The sequence below is a fragment of the Sebastes umbrosus genome, chromosome 6 (assembly GCF_015220745.1).
Source record: "Sebastes umbrosus isolate fSebUmb1 chromosome 6, fSebUmb1.pri, whole genome shotgun sequence".
Lineage (NCBI taxonomy): Eukaryota > Metazoa > Chordata > Actinopteri > Perciformes > Sebastidae > Sebastes > Sebastes umbrosus.
The window spans coordinates 6,585,982-6,608,097 of NC_051274.1; the positions used below are offsets into that span (position 1 = coordinate 6,585,982).

The 22,116-nt window shown below is 41.8% G+C and overlaps 1 protein-coding gene and 1 long non-coding RNA gene across 2 annotated transcripts in view; both read left to right on the top strand.

Moving 5' to 3' along the window:
• LOC119490004 (copine-9-like) overlaps positions 1-22,116 on the top strand; it is an 88,015-nt gene that overhangs the window by 2,376 nt on the left and 63,523 nt on the right. Inside the window, exon 2 of the mRNA XM_037773109.1 lies at positions 2,237-2,277. Coding sequence (XP_037629037.1) covers positions 2,237-2,277 — 41 coding nt within the window. The remainder of the gene's footprint in view (positions 1-2,236; positions 2,278-22,116) is intronic.
• On the top strand, positions 18,301-19,469 carry LOC119490005. Its single transcript, XR_005207306.1, has 3 exons — positions 18,301-18,552; positions 18,678-18,741; positions 19,074-19,469. It is a non-coding gene; the product is annotated as an uncharacterized LOC119490005 (long non-coding RNA).

Here is a 22,116-nt window from a genome sequence, read left to right on the forward strand (position 1 = left end):
GCCACAGTCCTTGATATGTATGTGTGTGTCTGTATAGTCACAGTTCCTGTAAGCTGCTCTGTGGTTGGGCAGGGAGGGGTGTGATGGAGGCCACAGCTCTGGGAAAGAAGCTGTTCCTCAGTCTGTTTGTGTAGGATATTATTATTATTATTATTATTAACCATTTGCTAGACGGCAGCGGTTCAAATGGGGAGTGGCCGGGGTGTGTGGGGTCTGATCGGATAGTTTTGGGCTCTTTTGTTTCCATAACATGTCTTCTTTCAGACTATAGTGCAAAGAAAACATCCAAAATACACATTTAGGTGTTTATTGTAATATGTTATATTATATATACTTATGCTATGTCTATTTGAGTCTGTAGATTTCTCCTAAATTTATCAAAAGTTATTAGCATTAGATAATTTCTCATTTGCATATTCAAACATACAATTTCAGAAAGATTTCATGGTGGTATCTATTAGTTGAAATGTTTTACCATATTCACCTGTAATGTCTTGCAAAAACTGTTACAATACATGTTTTTAAAGGCCATTTTCTCAAAATATTTTTTTTTCTCAGACACTGAAGAAACCTCCTCTTCAATAGAACTAACATGCACCAAACTGTCCAGTTTCATTCTGTATTCTGAAGGTGTTTATAGAGGGGTTTGTTCATTTATCATTCATAGCCTGATTTATCGAACATTTTTTGTTGTTGACAGTATTTTCTGGTATTTTAAGTGATACAAAGAGATATCCAAAATTCCCTCAGTAAAAACCTTTAACTCTAATATGTCAACAAAATGAGCGAATGAAGAATTTTGAAGCTGGTTTTATCCGATGTTCAGATTTCTGTTCAGGAAAATGTATACAAATTAGCGCATAGGATCATGCCTCATTTTCATGTTTAAAAATAAAATCTCTGAAAACTTGTAATACAAAAAAACAATTTTCTTCATGTATGTAATCAACCGGGGAAGTTTCATGGTGATATCTACCTGGGGCAAAGAGTACAGATGCAAAGAGACAAAATTCCAGTGCTTTTTTGGCAACAGACATTAGATGGTGCTGCGGTAGCGCTGCCACCATTTTGGACTGAATACGCCAATGAGTCCATAGCCATGAATGTAGGATAATATTTTTTTAGGTAATTGAACTTCCCAGTACAAACTCATTTAAATCATTATGTCCTAAAAGTTGTAAAATTCACTAATAGCTGAGTCCGGAGTTATTTTTCCTCAGCATAATGAACGTGCATCAGACCCACGGGACTGCACCGCCCTGCACGCTTAAATGACATATCCGGTTCCTGTTAGCTGTACGCGGCTGTAATAATGGATATATTGGCTGTAATTCATCACTTTTATGATCTTATAAAACACCCATGGGCTGTATGCTGTAAGCCTGGACCACGGTGGATGTATTAACGTCTCTGTTCCCAAACAACTGGCTATCGGCCAGTAGCTAGTAGTGCCAGTAGCATGCACAAAATAAACAGATTTGAACGTAGCTGTAACGTTAGGCTATTTACTTTAACATGCAGGGCAAAAGCACCGGGCACAGCCTCTTCTACATCCATATTTATAATATTTTATTGTTCAACACAGGCCATTTTGGTAGAGACATTAAATATGACAATAGAATAGAAATAATTTTGTGGACGTTTTACTGCCATCCGGTAGTCGCTTTCAGTCCATAATGGCGGAAGCGTAGCTCTGCTTCACTTCTGAGCAATATACGTTCTTTGCCCGGGGTGGCTCCCCTTTAGTTACATAATGACAAATGCTACAGCAGCTGCTGGTTATCTTAGACTGGAAGCAGGGGGAAACAGCTAGCCTGGCTCTGTCTAAAGGTAACAAAATCTGCCTACCAGCATCTTTACAGCTCACTAATTAACACTAACATTAACATGTATTACTACTTCATCTTCCTCTTCCTGAGGGTCTTCATCAGACTTTGACTATAGTAACTTAGTGCAGACTACATTATCTTATATGTCTTCCTGTGGCTCGCATTTCGGTGAAAGGGTTGTCAGCACAGTATTTTTAGATGTTAGTTTCTAGGGGAGCAATTTAAATCTGCCCATGACCTAACTTTCGGGGACTTAGCTGAGACTTTTAGAAACACTCAGGGGAGCGAAAAAACAAAAGGAATGAAAAATGGCATTCAGGAAATGTTAATGAATGAATACATTGTCTCAAAACAATGAAAAATGCAGAAAGGATCCATTTTTACCTGCGCTTCTGCTGTTTCCACAGGAGTCTGCTGGATGTGGACACATTCTCCAAGTCAGACCCTGGTACGTATGAAGTCTTTACTGTCTGAATTGCTGGAATTAATACATCATTATTTTATCGCTCATTCTTACTTACTAGAGAATAAATTATTTTATTGAATATCAACTCTATATTTAATAGTTTGCATTTAAAAAAACAATCTGGGAGATGCATTTGTTGCATTTTTTAAGTAATTTCGACATGCTTTGTGAACGCCAGCGTTCTTCCTTACAGTGAGAGAAGTGGTAATGAATGGTCTCCTCTAGTTCTTTGACTGGTAAATAAGCCAGAAGGTCAGAGCTATCGATGGGTGACAACTCTGCTGATAAAATACAAGAGTGGGGAGGGAGAATAAAGAACAAGGACAAGACTAAGGAGGGATTGAAAAGTCAAGGTTGAAGAAAGGTCAGGATGTGAGGCTGGCTGAGCTTCAGCATGTTGGGTGCTGAAAAAATGACAGGGGAAGAAGTTCAGGGAAGGAGGATTTCAGAGCTGGAAGACAGTACAGTTAAAAAACACAAGGCTGGTTGTATTATATTCAAGTCAATTCGAGTCAATTTTATTTGTATAGCTCAAAATCACAAATTTACCTCGTGAGTCTTTACAATCTGTACAGGATATGACACCCTCTGTCCTTTACAGTACAACCCTCTCATCGGATAAGGAAAAACTTAACCAAAAAAAACCCTTTTAACAGGGAAAAAAATCTCAGGAAGAGCAACAGAGAAGGGATCCCCATTCCAGGATGGACAGACGTGCAATAGATGTTGTGTGTACAGAGTAACAACCTAATGAAAATACAACATAGACAATCCATATGACAAAAATAATACATATAATGTGAACACATGTGAGAAGGTGGATCCAGGAGGATGTCAAGCAGCTTCCCGGCATCGCCAAACAGATAGAGCCAGAGCAACACGACCTCCTCTCGACACCTAACAGATAGAGCCAGAGCAACACGACCTACTCTCTACGCCAGATAGGTAGAACCAGAGCAACTCAACCTCCTCTCCACGCCACATAGGTAGAGCCAGGGCAACACGACCTCCTCTCCACGCCAAACAGCTAGAGCCCGAGTAACACGACCTCCTCTCCACCATGGAACCTAGAGAGATGACCAGATTTTTTATTTTAATTCACAGTTGCTTAGTAATGTAAAGGTATGTTAGCCATGCCAATAAGCCCCCTTGGACTGAAGTAAGTTGTTAGAGAGGCTAAATCTCCTGGAGGACGGAGGTCCAGGTCTGTCTGTATTGGTATTTAGTGGAAAGATATTTCTCTTATGCAAGACTCTGGAGCATGTATCAGAGCTAGGGCTGCACGATTATGGCCAAAATGATAATCATGGTTATTTTTGATCAATATTGAAATCACAATTATTCGTAGATTTTATGGACAAAATATTTGTATTGCTATTTCACATATTAAATAGACAGAGCGCTGCTTTCACTTCCATGTTGTGCTACATTCCAACCGCCAAAAATTCTAAATGTTATCCTTTTACTTTGTTATTGTCGTCTATCGCGGCTATTTGCATGAAAACACACAATTCAAATGATTAGGAAATAAATGATTGTATTTCTATTTAAATAGTTGCTTTGATTAAAAAAAATCTTGGTGTTAGTAGTTCTAATGTTGTATTATAAACTGCTTAGAGCTAGTGTTAGGTCATAGTTCTCTCTCTATTATCTATTTTAAACAACAACTGGATTTATTCAAGTTTCTTGCCCAAAACTACAATTCACAAGATTACATTTGAACGCATCATGATAGCGTAGTTTACCATCGCCCGATTGCCATTTTTACTGAGTAGAGCTTGAACATAATGTAACCCAATGGAACCTCCGTTAACAAAGCCGTTTAGCTCCGTGCTGTCAGCAGACGAGCCGGTTACTGTGATTACTCTGAGCAGCATCATGGGAATGAATTACAATATACAAAGTGTCTGATTCAGTTAGTTGTTCCAAGTGTTTTTCAGGTTGTTCCTCGATGGCTTATTTTGGACTTTTGGACAAATTATAGCTTTATCTCTTCTTCACTCACGCTGAAGGTCTTCCACACTGATACACACCGTATGAGACTGCTGAAAACCGGCCGCCTTCAATCTGCTGCTGATTGACGGTTCTGTCAGTGTCTCAGTGTCCTGACTTGACTATGGAAGATTTGACAAGTATTTAATACTCTTATCAACATGGGAGTGAGCAAATATGCTTGCTTTATGCAAATAGATATTTATTATTGGAAATCAATTAACAGCACAAAACAATGACAAATATTGTCCAGAAACCCTCACAGGTACTGCATTTAGTATACAGAATATGATCAAATCATAACATGGCAAACTGCAGCCCAACAGGCAACAACAGCTGTCAGTGTGTCAGTGTGCACTGTGTGTATCATAAAGTGGGCATGTCTGTAAAGGGGAGACTCGTGGGTACCCATAGAATCCATTGACATTCACATATATTGAGGTGAGAGGTCAAGGGACCTTTAGCTCAAGTTTGGAGTGTTATCTTTCTCCTTCGCGACAAGCTAGTATGACATGGTTGGTAACAATGGATTCCTTAGGTTTTTTTTGTTTCATTGATACCAGTATCTTCACTCTAGCTTTAAAACTGAACCCGCTACAACCTAAAAAGAAATTATTATTATTATCATTTTTTAAATTAAAGAGTTAGTGGCGTTATCATCGCGTTAACTTTGACAGCCCTAGAATAAACACAAATTAACAAATTCACGCAGGGTGAATATTCGCTTCGCATTTGGTGTGAACACAGCATTAGTATTTATTTATTTTTTTTACCATTATTTATTCAGGGGAGATTCACTGACAGCAATCCTCTCTTTTTCAGGAATGCCCTGATTACAGTTACACAGTTTTACACCACAGTTTGATCTGCTGGCCACTGAGCAGCTTCAATGGAGCAGTTGGGGTTAAGGGCCTTGCTCAAGGGCACATCAGTGGTGGTAATTAGGGAGGGGTAGATTAATCCTGCCAGTCCGGGGGATTGAACCAATGACCTTCCAGTCACAAGCTTGCTTCTCTAACCTTTAGACCACCACTGCCCTATGATGGTCCGAGCTCACAAAACAAGTTTTTGGCCATAACTCAAGAATTCATATGCTATGACAATTTCACACAAATGTCTAACAGGATAAAATGAGGAAGTGATGACATTTTGGACAGACATGGATGTAAACTGCAACCTGACTGGTTTGTGGTGGAGGCATACAACCGTGAGGCGGTAATTCTAGTTGTTTTAATGCCTGATTCTAGGTTCTGAATTGCCGACTGATGCTATGGATGTTTCAAGGCCAATCATCTCTCTGCAGGAAGTAGTCTGGTTGTCACGCCACCAGTAATTCACAAGAAGCATCACGGAGAAGCTCTTAAATATTTAGTTTTATTTTCAAAGTACATCTTTCCCAGCGAAGAAAATAGAGGAATAATACATGCAAAGAGACAAAAAGAGCTGGACGGCATTAAATAAACACAAAGAGCATGGTACAGGCTGTGAAAGTGTTGGTTAGAGAGTGAAAGTAGGACAGAAGATGTTAGTGCAGCGCTACAGTCATTCGACGCAACTGTAAAACATTACTAATCAAACTTAACTGCCCGTTAAAGGGGGATCAATCGATGCACTTCTCAAGACTTGTCATAAGGAAGAGCTACCTTCAGCTCCAGCTATGTTTATATCCATAATAAAATAATCATTTTTAGCTTCACAGATGCCTCTGAACACAATGATCACAGCAAAAAGTGTGGCAGACAAGGCAGTAGAAGAATGCTGAGAAAGTGCTTTAGCTGGAAACGTGATGACAAGACTGATTTGTCCCTCTGAAAAGTCGTATAAAGCAGAGTAAAGTAAATTACAGGGAGTTCATCTTCTCTTCTCCTGGCAATCCAAACTGCTCTGTTACAAGTTTTAGGTGCTTATCTCTTTTGCCCTCCTGACACTAAAGCTTTCTACCAACTAAAAGTCCAGCAGCCTCTGAGCAGAAAAGCAGCGTGGTGCTCCAAATCAGCCAGGCAGCCGGGCTTTTAAATGACTTACACAAATCACAGCTGGAGAACACAGCTGTCTAACTCCTCGCCGGGCTGGTCTCGAGGCTCGGGTGATAATGCTTGTGACTGGCCGCAGATGTGTGGGCAGCCTGAGGAACTACTGGGCGTGGGCTCCAACCAGTACGGAGAGGGAGAAGTGGTGCATGAGCCTTTTCCCTCAGTCCACAACATAAGCCAGTGTGGTGAGCAGTGCTCGGAGCTGCCTTCAGCTGGAAGATGTAATAATAGAGAGACGCTATTACTAATTGTAACCTGCGTAGTACAGACAGCACAGGCAAGAGGGAAGGTAGAGATTCATATATGCACCAGGCGGCAACCTCTGGTTCTGAAAAGTGAAATACAATGTGGAAGTGCCTTAAGTCAAGTCAAGTTAATTTTATTTGTATAGCCCAAAATCACAAATCACAAATTTGCCTCAGGGGGCTTTACACTCTGTACAGGATACGACATCCTCTGACCTTTACAGTACAACGCTCTCATCGGATAAGGAAAAACGTAAAAAAAAAAACAACCTTTTAACAGGGAGAAAAATGAAAGAAACATCAGAAAGAGCAACAGAGGAGGGATCCCCCTTCCAGGATGGACAGACGTGCAATAGATGTTGTGTATACAGAGTAACAACATAGACAATCCATATGACAAAAAATAATACATAATGTGAACATATGTGAGAAGGTGGATCCAGGATGATGTCAAGCAGCTTCCCGGCGTTGCCAAACAGATAGAGACAGAGCAACACGACCTCCTTTCCACGCCAACCAGAAAGAGCCAGAGCAACACGACCTCCTTTACACGCCAACCAGATAGAGCCAGAGCAACACAACCTCCTCGCCGCGCCAGATAGATAGAGCCAGAGCAACACAACCTCCTCTCCATGCCAGATAGATAAAGCCAGAGCAACACAACCTCCTCTCCACACCAGCCAGATAGAGCCCAAGCAACACGACCTCCTCTCCACGCCAGATAGGTAGAGCCAGAGCAACACAACCTCCTCTCCACGCCAGATAGGTAGAGACAGAGCAACACGACCACCTCTTCTTAAACCTGCATTCTTTCTAATGGCCAGCAATAAGCCAGAGTTTAAAGTCTCAATCGCTAGTTTCAAGTCTTCTTCTATACAGCATGATGGAACAGCGTTGGGCTGTTCCATCCATTTATCCTGAGGACACAGCGAGTACCAGCCAACATGTTGGTCAACTGGCAAGTTTCAGGTTCAGTCAGACTAATTTGCATTTTCATAGATACGTACATACTTAATGAGGCAAAGGTATAGAGTTACATCTATCTTATCTGACAACATGTTGACGTCCTGGAAATTGCAGTATAGCTGTAGTACAACGGATCATTTATCCCTAACGTCTTTATCTGAACATTTCGGAACACAACTGCCACTTTCTGTTCATTATCACAAAATGCTGAGAGCTGTTATTGTATCCACTTAGCACAGAGTGTTATTTGGACATGCATCTGAATACATTTGTCCACAGGTGTTTTCACAAGTTGTGACCACAAACCCTTAAACTCTCGGTTATGGTCACAGCTGCTCCCTGCTGTTCGTGTCGAGCCTCTACAACCGTCGAGTCTCAGCTGTTGGATGTTTGGCAGCAAAGTTACGTGGGAGCAAATGCCATGGCAGTAATGTGACTGCAGTTTATGACAGGAAGGAAGCAATTATCTAACAGTGTGGGTGCCATACCGGAGAGAGGAGATCGACCTACTCAATCAGTCGTTCTTTTTCCACCTCTCATGTAAACCATTTAATCAAATTATACACACTTAATCGGGGCTACTCGTATGGCAGGAATTACTGAAGACTGCTGATTGTGTAAATGCTAAATATAGTAACTACACAGGAGTGAGAGAACAAAAAATAGACAATATAAAAGAGTTGCTGACATCACAGAGCTGACGGTGAGATAATCACTCTATTATTATGTTAATATCATTCAGAACTAATAGACAGCTCTCAGTAAATGGGTCGACTGTATATTACGACCCCAGGTTGGTTTGGGGGAGAGAGGAGTACCATAAAACTAGATGAGGAAGAATATGAGGACACTATTTTAATTTAATCTTTCATTACTAGATATAGAAGCTTAAATGGAAATTGTTCATAAGTCGCGATTGCATACAGACTAACTGCAAAGAGGCGAATAGATGCAAATTAGTGCCGGGTGATTTAACTGACACGACGTGAACATGCGGAATTCGCGTCATTCGCAGGAGTTGAAATACATTGTGAAACCCTAGTAGCGTTGAGATTCTCCTCCTGTCATCACTGATGTCCTGACGTTGTTGAATCAGAAATGGAAGAAACAAATATTGTAGCTGTCTGTGGTCACCCAGTGCTACGATAGTACATCATATCTGTACAGAGACCGGACCTATATATGTGTATAATAGTGTATAAATATATATGTATAAACCACAGACTGTCTATGTTAAAAACGACGTTGCTGCCGTATTTATGCCTAGATGACTTTATTTTGAGTGTTGATGGAGCAGCTGCATAGCCTGGCACTGATCGATCCGAACTCCATACAGAAAACATGCAATTTAAAAATTGTTTGATATTCGTCTTGCGGATAGACCTGACAAGGCATGAATTTATACTTTTTACAAATCGGCATCATTATGTAGTTATTTCGGCATCCTTTTGATGTATTTATTGCAATGAAATCACAGCACAATCTTTTTATTTTGGGTTCATACCACAGTAGCGGCCTGTGGCTTGCTAGACACAGTCAGTGCAATGTCACTGTATAGGAATAGGCTACAGCTCGCTACCAGGTGATGTTCTGAACCAAGACACGACGGCGTTTGGTTTTCTGACATATCTGGGACTTCCACGACAGGTACTGTACAAAGCAGCAACAGTGGTTATTTTTTGCACGGTTGATGGCAGAAATAGTGGAAAGAAAAGTTGTTGGTATCTATGGAGACAAGCTTCTTCTCCTCTCTGGCGTGTCTAGTGCGAATGAACACAAATGATTCCTGCGGTCCAATTCGCGCGCGTAAAGAGAGGTGAAAAAATTCGCTTCACTCTTGTGCTGAACACAGCATTGTTGGAAGATGAAGATTTGTGACCTAATAAATTCCCATCAGGGCTCCAGCCCACCTTCAACCTGCAGCAGAGGTCTAATCAGCCAGAATAACTGAAACCACCTGTGTGTTCAGAGGCTTTATGTTCATCAGTCAGATTATACAAACAACAGAACACAAGGTTATTTAAATGTTGTAGTTTTATTTGTGATCCATAAGGCTATGATGTTAAAAGCATTCAGCCATACTGCGCTGTGTATTTGTTGATTCTGCCTGTAATGTTGCTGCAGTTCATCTGCTCAATCAGTGAAAGTGAAAGCAGGTGTGCATCATTAAGTCCTCTTAGCAGTGAGTGACTGAGCTTTCTCAGTATGTGTGAGGAACAGCACCACTGTTGCAATGGCTGAAACAAGACAGAATTTCGACATGAGAATCAAGCCAATTTTTGGCCCGAGACCTGACAATGGTCAGTAAAGCCCTCGAGATGGTTCTAAAGATTATCTTTCCAGATGTTCCTGTGGTATGAGGTATGTTAGGAGTGTTTTTTACATCCCCCGATCGGCTCAGAAGTCCAGACGATGACGCAGTCACGCGAGAAAGAACGATATCCAATTGAGAACCAAGCTGACTGAAGAAAGAGGGACAACCACCGCCGTCTAATGCATTAGCTAATGCAAAACGTGAAGCATAAAGTACTAGTAAGATGGACCTAAGAAATGGATGTAATTAGAAACACGGATGTTTTCACAACGACATGGCCAGCTGGAAAGAAGCTAAGCAGTGAGTGAAAGTGGTGTTAAAATGGTCGGCAAATGCCGCTTTGTTTCATGTGCGTATCATAACGACGGCTTGTAAATCCGCCGTCCTCCTATTTCCCTTCTTTGAATGATGAATACAGACTACCGCCACCTGCCGGTGTGGAGAGTTATCTCCTCTCACGCAGGCGCAGAACGTACAGTATATGCTAACTGTCGGTTGTAGTCTATGCGGTGAGTTCAAATGCAACCTGTTGACAACAAAACAGTCGGCCTTCATCGCCGCTAGTTCTTTGATGTGGATGCAATTAAGAGATTTGGGATGCACCCAAAGTCAAAAAGCCTGTTCGAGCCTCTGAGGATATGATGATGATGATGCATATTATCATGTGAGGTTCTCAGAGATCAAAGTCAGTGATCAATGACAGATCCACAGCGTACAGAGACCGCGAGAGATGTAACAACACCGACATGAAAGGCGGAAGCACATGATTGCACATTTGGGACACATACAAAAATAGAAAGAAAGAGCAAATTAGAAAACAGAACCCAAAAAGCCTCTACACTGTGATGGTGCTTCATATCAAATGATACCTTACGATACACAGTTAGTGATATTCATTCTCAGCCCAGTGCAGTATTGAACCACTATTTTGTTTCTTACACCTGAGGTAGTCAGAGCTGCCTCGGCGCTGATTAGATTTTCCTCAAGAATGAGATGGGGAAAATTATGTGTTTTTTTCCTACTGTGTTCCCTTCTTAAAAGTTTTAGTCATAAACTCTTTTGAGTGTATGTGTGTGTGTGTGTGTGTGTGTGTGTGTGTGTGTCGTCGTCGCATACGGTTGTGTGTTGCGGCTCTTCAAGTATGTGCCAAGATACCAAAGCACTTCTGCTCATCTAATTTAATTGATGACTCAGTGTTTGTCCTTGGGGATGTTGTATCACGTTGCCTGGTCATTGTGTAAATTAAATTTATTTCTATTACTCCACCATCAAATTACCCGATGCCTCTCGATATTCGCCCACACATGGGGGATGAACAACTTGTGAAATCAATGTGCGTCTGAAGTGAAGAACTAGGAAACTGACTTGCAAAGAGGTGGTTTCTTATTGATGTTTCAATCAACATGAACGAATAGAAGCATATAGAGAGCAACCGGCAAACGTGAGAGAGATGACGTACAGTATTTCTAGTTCAGTGCTTCTTTCTTTGCCAGCAAGAAAGCTTCCAGTCCTCCTCACTTTTCTTATTCTTTCTACTTTTATTTTTGTGCTGGGTTACATTTCAAGTCCCTTTTTTAAGCTTTTGACATTGGCAGTAAGTCTTTTTATGTTTAATTTGATATGCTTCACAAAGACCATGAACTCCAGGCATGCAGTGTTCAGGGTCGCAGCGCTGAAATTCGTTCTTGGTCTCGATTAGTTTTTTTTTCTCTGATCTCAAACTTTTCTCATCCTTGGCCACCAGTCTGGCCTATTACAGTCTGGAATCTTTGACTGAGGCCATTTTTACTTTTTGCCTCTTTCCTTTTTGCCTTTCCTGCTCAATGTTGCTGGCCAATTTTTCACAGAAATGCACTCCTCATGCCTTAACCTAACCAACCCATCCAACATAGGGCTGAGGGAACATAGGGCTGACCCCGATCTCACCGCCCTCATCAGTCTTATTCCCTCGCTGTGACTTCTTTGCTCCGTCTTTAGCCACTTGGGCAACATAGAGGCAGCCTTACCTTATTCATAGTTGAGCTTGTAGGACTTGATATTACAATCCCAAGTTGAATCGGCACTTTCTTGATGTCGTGAGTGGGCATAGGGTAATCACTTCATCTGTGTTTCATTGATAGGCCCATGACACGACACGACACGACAAGGGCTCAACAGCGACACCTGGCGTCCCAGGTGCGCCCCCCTTTCGCTTTTACCCTCTTGCTTGTCATTTTGCAGCCCAGCTTAGATCCTTTCTCTTCATCCAAATTCAGTTGTTGCTTCGCTCGGCAGCTTCTGATAACAACCTGACGGCTTGTCGGAAGACCTGTCCCCGTACTCCCATCCCCTTCAGAAGCCTGGTTGTCGACATAGCTGCAAACCCTCGGCACCGTACCACTACAGGGGGCACCTGGGTACGTTAGCCGCGTTGTTCTATACCTCGGCTGCTATTTCTGCATACCTCAGACTTTTGCGTTCATACAGCTGCATCAACTACTGCCTCTCATGGCACAGTGAACTCCACGATGAACAAGGACTTCTGTGAGGTTGACCACAAGATCAAGTCCGGCCTGGGACTAGTTGTGATAATCTCTGGTGGAAAGATGAGCTTCTGATTTAGAGTAACCTGCATCTTCAGTCCCGGTCAGTGTCCAGGAGGGTCGATTCCATTCTTGTAGATGGCTTCACTGGAAGTTGTCCTGCTCTTACGAAGGGGATGGTGTTTGAGAATCCTGTCATCAGGGGAGGGAGGGCATTGGTGGTAGATCTCTTTCCTTCCAGGGTAATCGCCAGTTGTTGTAGCACCTGGCTGTGCCTCCAGGTGTAGCGGTCTTGGGACAGACTGGTTTTGCAGCCGGTGAGGATGCGCCTTAAGGTTGCTGGGGTTTGGGCAGAGAGAACATGAGGCTATTGGGATCATATGCAGCCTGAAAGAAAGCAACGTGATCTCACAGAAATACGTCATAACCCTCGCCATTTAACACTGTGTTTCCAAAATTTTAATTGTTCCGTCATTGTGGATGATATGTTTTCCTTCTGCCCTTACTTTTCCTAAATACCTATCCTGCACGTGCCCGTATTGTCATATTGATCGCATTAACATTGGTACTCTCCTCTGACTCACATTGAGACAATGAATGGAACATAGAAACTAATTTCCACGCCAATATTCACTCACATGCACTTATAATCACACTAAGTTATGAAGGCCCACAGTATTCATATCATATGTGTAAGATATCAGCCGTGGGCTATTACTGCATCGGTTGGCAGCGTGAAATAATTTTTCTAAAAATATATATAATATGAAAATAGCAAATTTTACACTGCTAAGAGTATACCAGTTTTCTGTAGGTTCTGTTAGATGAATTATCTGGCTGTGTATGGTGTGTGGGGGCTGCATATTGACTGATGTCATTACTGCACTATGGAAACGCAGCAGCGCAGCCTGAGTCGTCACAATGCATGAAGAGATGGAGACTGATGAGGCGTTAATGGCCCATCAGTGCTAACAAAATGATACAGATGCTCTTTGGCATGGTATTATTTGGAGAAAATAGTACCCCTAAAGAGCCTGGCAGTCATAGTGTTAATGGCGCATTATGTGGTGGCAGCACGTAATGTGTTAATTTACGTGCCGCCAACACGGAAACAGTTTAATGTTAGGCTTAGGCAACAAAACTACCTGGAAGGTTATGATATTGTAACCCTAGTTCTATAAGCACAGGCGAAGCCCTCTACTGGACTCTATGGGTAATACTCTCTTCCAATCACGCGCATGCATTCGCCCACTGAATTTTGGAAAAAAGTTATTAAAAGAAGAGAGACAAAAAGAAAATTCCCGAACCTGGGTCTGAGCATAGCATAATCACGTATTACATTGTGCTCAGTACAGACTACGTGGCGTGAAATGACACGCCAAAAGCAAAAACGGCGTTGTTATTTCATGCAAAATGACTAACAAATTGATGTGTAATTGATACGCAATTTGGTGAGGTACACCACCTGCTCAACAGACTTAGTCAGCAACTAGTGAACATAATGGAGCATTTAGCAGCTATAGAGCCAGATATTTGCCTTAGGAGTTGAGACCAAAACAGAGCTAAAAGGAGAGCGCATATCGGATATTTACCAGAAACCAGCACAAAATTAATGCTAATTGCGACTACAGGATTGGTAAACGGGAAAATGTTAACACTCAGCTCAACTTAATAAACTGACTAAATAGGTCTTGGCAACAGCGTTGACATTAACGTGGAATATAATAATCAAATCTATCAATCAATTAATTTTCGATATTTGTTCAGCAGGGATTAAAGTTATGTAAGCCTTTTTTGGAAGGTACTGTTCCATGCTGTGTACCAATTTACGCTGTCAGTCAGTGTTTTCAGAGTAGGTGTCACTTTTTTAAATGATGGATGTTTCATTTTGAAACAAAGCTCTTTTCATACACCATGCTCTGCCTTGCTGTTTGTCAGCTGAATACTCATGCTGGTCCCTTTGTCTAATTCAGTCCAGTCTGGACTGGGTTTTAACATATTCCAGGCATGTGTGACCTCAACCACATTGATGTTGCCCTTGGAGAGATGCGAACGGCTCTCATGCATTTCGCCAAGCGGGTAAAATTCCTTTCCATTTGAACTGCAGTAAGGAGAGAAGAATTGAAACCCCTGAAGAGATTATGGGTTGGAAAGTTCTGTCATTTGGTCAGAGACAAACTCATCCGTACAATTCATTCTTTTGGACCCAGATTAAAATAATGGGATTCATGATATATTTTTTCTTCTCATTCCCAATCAATCACTATAACTGTACTTCTTTGTTTTCCTGTCACCGAAGTGACCTTTTTGCACTTCAAAAAGCATAATTTTCAGCTCCAAATCCTATTCAAATTTGATATTACATTTATATCATTTCAGTTCTAAAGTAATAGGAAATTCGCTGATGACATTGGCTCATTAAAATGGTGAAAGTTTAAGAGAGAACACTGAGGCAATCTTTCAGTTGCTTCATGTTCTCACTGTGTGCAGCTCCTGAAGCTATACACACTACCACTCCACCACCACCAAAAACTCCATCGGGCTCCCATATGAAACATCCCACTTCTCTTATGTAACATCATTTGCCAGTGGAGTACTGACAGTCTTCATCCAAATGCATGAGTGTTTCACACCATCAATATCTGTAGGAGGGACGGCATCCCCGCTTCCACCAGCCCAGGAGTATGTAAAATGAATCACAATTATGTGGATTGGATCCGTTATGATTATTCTTCTCTCGTTGCACAGTTAGTGAGTCACGTTTATTGAATTTCATACATTATGTGATACTTCCTGTATATTCATTTTTTTTTTTTTTTTGTATCTGCTTTAAGGATTGTGACTCACTAGCAAGTAGGAGTTAATGTTTTGTTATAGCACAGCAGGTGTGGTTTCAGTTTGGAGTTTGTTCCTTGTCCTGTTATAAAACTCTGTTTTAGTGCCTGCTGTGGTTTTTACAGTGACTCATCTGGAAGACTATATTCCGATATATAAACTATATGATTTAGGCTGTTTTTATGTGATTCGTAATCAAGTCATTTTTATTGCTTTTCCAGTGCTGCCGCAATTTTCTCTAAGTCCTGGTTGCCGCTGTAAGTATTAGAGTATAAACGTAGTGAAAATTGCTTTAAACAGGTATTTCTGTCATGGCGCTAGGTGACAGGCAGAAGAAATGATGGGAGGCAGGGATTTAGATTTTTCATGTTTTCCTCATCCATTGTGTACACATTATGTTGACAAGTTCCACTTCCATAAGCAGGTCAATTATAATCCAAAAAACAAGGCTCAGCAGCGGAGGTGAATAAAGGCAAGGCTTGAGTCATACCATCTAAATAAAGGTCACTGGTCTCTAATTACCCCTGAGGTCTCCTGATGAGATCTGAGGAAGAGTGAGCAGCCCCCCCGTTGATTCAGACGTTCATGGTCGTCCGTCTCACTCCCACGGCATTTAATGGCCATATTCATTTTAAGACGTATCCCTTCTAGGTCAGGAATGTATTGATATATACACATGAAGATAATATGACAAAGCGACATTCAGCTACAACATTCTGCCCATCATGAACATGGGCATTTGGATTTTAAATAGCAACTAAACTCCATGTTTAAGCTTGAACACGCGCCCCTTGACAAAATACCAAATGATGATAAATTAATGAATGAATTAAATGCATGAAATAAAAACCGGGTTATGCAATTTGCTTAATCTTTTTTTTTTTTGCAATTACCATGTCTGTGTGTAAAGTACGGAGATGGAACCCAAAAGACTAGCGTAAAAACAAGAAACATGTTTCTATTTGTATACAGTATGTTAACGATAGGGCTGATAGTGCTGTTCAAATACATTTATTGTTGTATTTGTTGAACAGTATCCCAACAGCAATGAATCAATATATCAAATGAAGATGACTTCCTGAAGATGGGAAGGTATCAACCACTGCTAATGAGTTAAAGTGTTGTCACGTTACCTTTAAGAGCCCTAATAAAAACCTAAGAAAAAAATAATAACAATGGACTCACAGAGAAATATGTTCCTTAAACTCTACAGAACTTTTTAGCATCTTTTAATTCTTTTTTTTTTTTTTCTGGCCTGCAGTCTTTTGTATTATTTATTAATTGTATTGTTCTTTTGGGCAAAGAAAACATCCACACCTGAACTAGAGTGATGGGGTGATCTTCACTATTGCAGTGTCAAGTTGTGATTTAGGCTTCTAAGAAGGCTGGATTTTCTCAGGAAAAAAAAATACCTGCCTGGCGCAGGTTATCTCAATGTATTGGCTCCCAGTTGTGCAGCTTTATCATAGCTGCTCCACCGAGGTCCAAGAATTGGCCTCCAAAGGTTCGGGGCTCACTTGCCTTATCCCTCTCTTGGCAGCAGATCAATAGATTAGCGGGGATGTGTGCCTTACCTAAATTACTGTGTGAGAGGTGTCTCTGTGAGGGATTTCTGATAGTCAAGCCATTCTTCTCCAGCTGAAATCTGCTACCGCCTGACAGTGGATTTCCACTCTGCGTCTGTTTCTCAAACAGAGTCATCCATCTCATCTCTTTAACTTCATGTCCTCTTCTCCTTCTTTCTTCATCTATTTCCCTATTCTTTCTCCCACCCATCTTCTCTACCACTCTTCTTCCACCTTCCCTCCCAGTCTTTCCCTTTACTATTCCATTTTGTCCTCCTTCAGTTCTCCCTCCCCCCACACACACAAACACTCCTGCCACCTGACCACCTCTCTGTTTCACCTCACAGCGAGCAGCTTGTGCCCCCAGCCTTTAAGCCTGTGGCATGTCTGCCTACTCTCTGATTATATTCTCCTGCAGTGCAAATCCAAGAAGCAGGCGGCAAAAAAAATCCCCTGTCAAAAAAAAAAACCTCCACACAGGTGACTGTGTTGCTGTCAGCTCGCTCGGCATTAGCCGGATGAGTCCGAAAGTACACCCTGCCATTTTCGATTACGTTCAACACACTGATGGGACGGACATTTTAATACAGAAGGGGATGGAAATGTCTCTTAGTGTGCTTGCAAATATGTTCATGCTGGAGATTATGTTCTTTACGTCCAGTAGAAATCTGTTAAAAAATATAAATTAGATGTGAAATAATGCTTTGCAGTTAATTATTTCTTGTCAAGGAGGGTAAATATAGCTAGGTATATTAGTACCTGTCCCAGCTGGGAAGTAAACTTGTCCTCATCACACAGTACATACCTTGACCAAAGTCATAAAACACACACATCGCTTGGAAAGTATTGTCTTCTTTTGTGGTCTGATTTTATGGCCTTATGTATATTGATGATCAACATTAGAAAGCATCCTTTTGCATCAAATGCGTGGGTGGTAGGTATACATCATTGCCTTATATAACAATTACACATAGCCTCATAGTAATGTTTATCTGGGAAATTCTTGCTAACAGTAGCTTTAGGTGCAACTAGTGCAGTGCCGATTCAGGGCTGCCCAAGGTATTTTGGCGCCGGGTCTTTCGGCCCCCGGTTTTTTGGCCCCCGGTATTGCTCCTTGTAGCATTGTCGGAGGGCGTGCCCGTTTGGAGCACATGCCCGTTCAAAGCAGGCTGATTTCTTGGTCCCCGGTATTGCTCCTTGCAGCGTTGTCGGAGGGCGTGCCCGTTGGGAGCGCGGGTCCATTGCTTGTGTAACCCACATGATATAATGGGTTGCATTAAAAAGAAAGAAAAACACTCACATTATGAATTACTGTGCTTCTGTAATGTCACTCAAGCAAAAATAACTAAGCTAGTGTGAAGTGTAAAGTTGTGGTTGCTATCCAATGAATACAGTTGTGAACCTGTTATCTCAGCCAACCAGCAACCCGCTGTGGCGACTAGTCCCGCCCACCTGCTCCCGTCAGGTAGCAAGTGCCGTGAGTGTTTTCCAGCGCGAGATGCAGAGAGACGGAGAGCGTGATAGTGTGTTGATATAAAAGTTAAAGCAATAGGGAGAGAAACAGAAGACAACTAGGAGCTACAACTAAAACGGTTTTTACTGGAGACTATAAAACGGCAGTGGTCGGTAGTTGAGAGTAAATACAAGTGAGTTAGTAAACTCGGTTGCTGTTGTTAGCTGCTAATTAGCCGCGCGCTAACTGCTCGCGCTAGCTTGGAAGTGCGGACATCCCCGTGACTTTCCCTCGCTGAAAACTTTCCCTTGTTTACTGCTTCAAGAAGCCAGGTAATGCAAACGGTCCATTAACCATTTATTTCATTGTAATTTCATCCACAATGAAAGCTAATGTATCTGATTTAAAGGCATTGAAGTTACATTAGCCTCATTAGCTATACTGCATGTTTATGTAGACACGTGGTTTTCTGCCTGGACGCCTCGTTTCCTGCTTGTCCAGCCTTCTCAGCACAGAAATCGGTGAGCATGATCATTTCATTTCAATGAGGGATTTCATTTTATTTTGCATTAATGGAGTCATTGTACTGAATTATTGTGTAGGTACAAGCTGTTTATTTACAAGTTTATTCCATGAATGGAAGTCATTTTATTTTGCACTTTATGTAACTTTTTGCTGATTTCTATGGCAGCTAAACTGTTTTGATCTATAACTTGCCGTGTTAAAGGGCAAGTACACAAATATAATTGTTTAATTTAAAGTTTGTGTCAATGCAAATTTAATGATGTAACTACAGACAAAATAGATAGATAATTGATACTCATGATATTTCTCTGACCCTGTCTGTTGACAGGTCAGGTTTTTTCAACACCCCAGACTTCGTTCCTATTTTTTTTGGGACTCCTTTTTATTGGACTTCAACTTAAACTTACCTTTTAATTCCTGGAACTGTGTGTTAGTGGCCGAGTGGTGGTATATCCTCCTTCAGTGAATGGTGTTTGTAAAATGTTTGATATTATTATTTTTAATTTTTTATGAGTGTTTGAACTGAATGTGAATTTTGAAACTTATACTTGAGTTTAAGGTTAATACGGAAAATGCAGGTTAAAGGGTGCACCCAAGATAGACCCAAGATAGAGTTGAGATATTTTGAACTTGATACTGCAGTTTTTCCTTTGTTCATATTTGTGACGTCAAATCTTTTATCATATTTCTATACTACTAAAGCCGGTATATTTTTGCATTTAAATCCCTGCTTCTGAGTCTTCTTTAAACATTCCACTGTGCTCCGGTAGTTGAACCTAGCTCTATGCTAGCCCATATATTATTTCACATTTTCATATTGTAGCATTTACTGTCGATTCTTTGTAAGTGTTACACTTGGCCCTCGGTATTGTTGCTTGCAGTGTTGTCGGAGGGCTTGCCTGTTCGGAGCATGTGCCTGTTCTGAGCGGGCCAATTGCTTGGCCCCCGGCATTTCTGCTTGCAGCGTTGTCGAAGGGCGTGCCCGTTCGGAGCGGGCCGATCTGAGCCCAGAAGCCCTGCCCTCCGATGCTGTTTGCTTGTTTATTCAAAACTCCTCACAGGACGCTGATTGGTCTGTTGTCTTGAGAGCCGGACACAAACATTACTCAGAGCCTGACCAGATGGATTTTCGTGAGACATTTGTGACATCGTGACATCACGAGAATCCAGCTGTCGTTCAAGGTTACGTTACAGTGACAATGCCCCCTTTAAAGGGGAGACAGAGACAGAGGGAGAAAGAGCTGAGGGAGGCCGCAAAGGGAATTTATGTACTTTATCTCCATTAAAGTATGTTTGTCTCCATATCTTTTGTTAAAGTTGGAAGCAGTTATGTATTTATTGACAAGAGGTGCATTCAGGCAACACATTCTCACTCCCAACTCATCAGCGTAGTAGCTCAGTCAGTGGCCTCACGCTTCACACTATGACGCTGTAGGTACTCCTCTAGCATCAGTTTTGCATGTGTCATAGACGTCAGTTGTCGCTCGTTACATGCATACAGTCTCTTTTCAAAATGAACTTCCATCGCAGGTTTACTTACCTTTTTAGGTTTACTTAGGCAACAAAAATACTTGGTAAGGCTAGTAAGGAAAAGATCATGGTTTGGGTTAAAATAAGTATCCATCCATCCATTATCTGTAACCCCTTATCCTATTCAGGGTCACGGGGGGGTGGAGCTGATCCCAGCTGACATTGGGCGAAGGCGGGGTACACCCTGGACAGGTCGCCAGACTATCACAGGGCTGACACATAGAGACAGACAACCATTCACGCTCACCTTTACGGCCAATTTAGAGTCAACGATAAACTTAACCTGCATGTCTTTGGACTGTGGGAGGAAGCCGGAGAACCCGGAGTTCGAACCTTCGAACCTGCGACCCTCTTGCTGTGAGGCGACAGTGCTAACCACTGCATCGCCATGCCGCTAAAATAAGTATATATGCGTAAAATAAGTATGCTACAAAACTACGATAAAATGAGTCAACGCCGACTTTGTTCCAACACCGACTTCCACATTCTTTATACTACATCAGTCACTCTGATTGTCTAATAATGACGCGGATGGGTTTACATCGGAGTTATTTGAAAGCCCGGTGCAATACAGACGCTTAACGGTGCGTTTGTATCAGACGCCGAAGGCAACTGACCGAGCATCGACATTTGATGAGATGGGAGTTAATTCAGGAGGAGGCGTAGGGACAATACAGTGGGTGTGTGGGGCTGCCTTTTTTTAAATACTTTGATCCCACTGCCCCTCAAAATGTCTGTGCATGCCCCTTTTTGCTGGAGATCCGTCCTTTTTTCTGTGCCACTGTCGAACTCTCTTTGCTATTAAGCCGTGGATCCACGGAGGGAATTTAATATGATTTGTGCTCAATTCCGATTCATTCACGTTCGGAGTCACCCGGGTGCCCATGCAGCCAGACTATTGTCAGGAGTTGTAGTCGGAGTATCAATTGGCGAGACAACGAATTGCCTTGTGATTTGGCCGTTCTGTGGCTGACCAGATGGGCTCTTTCCTTTCTCAGTCACTTTCCATAAAGCAGGCAATCAGTCAGGTTCTTAGGACGCGGCACACCAACGTAGCCTTGACGCGGATTAGTCTGAGCCCTCTGTCGGGCTGTGGCGCTGTTACTCCGCAACCTTGGGGAAAACATCAAGGTCCTGTGAGTTTGATGTCTGATGAAGAGACATACTCTGCATTATTTCAGTTGTTGGACCAGAGAGAGAGCGTTGGGATATGACTTCGATATACAAGTAGATTTAATCCCTGGAGTGTGTTTGCTTTTATTGTTTTCTGTTCTGTAATCTAATTGAAGGCTAACATGTTATTCACAAAGCGAATGACTTGTAATACCCTTTTAAGCAGCACTGTATGCTCCCCGTATGGTTAACAATCTGACAAAGAAAAGGTTGTTTTCTTCTTAGGACACAATACCCAAAAGGATTGCTGCCTGCTGCCCTTTCTCCGTTATCTCCCCTCTGTTAATTGCTCATTAGGAGGGAAAATGTGGTTTTAATTGTCTGCCGGTCCCGACAGTCTGAAGTTCATTAGAGCCAACGTCCAAACTTCACGGAGCCACACAGCGGCTGAAGGTGCCCGTCTAGACACAAACAGCAACACTCGGCCAGTTATTAACACATCCCATGAGGGCCTTTTAGTGAGTGTTATTGTTTGCTTATGCAAGAGTCTATATATGCTTGATCCAAACATGACAACATGATGAATGTTTGGGTTATAATTGCGCTGCATCTGCTGTATTGCATATTTATGTAGCTCTTACTCAAAACAAAGTTTCTCCTCAGAAGACAAATGTAAGGTGTGGTGAACAAACCGTGGTAGGACTTTGTAAACAGTAAAGCACAAATAA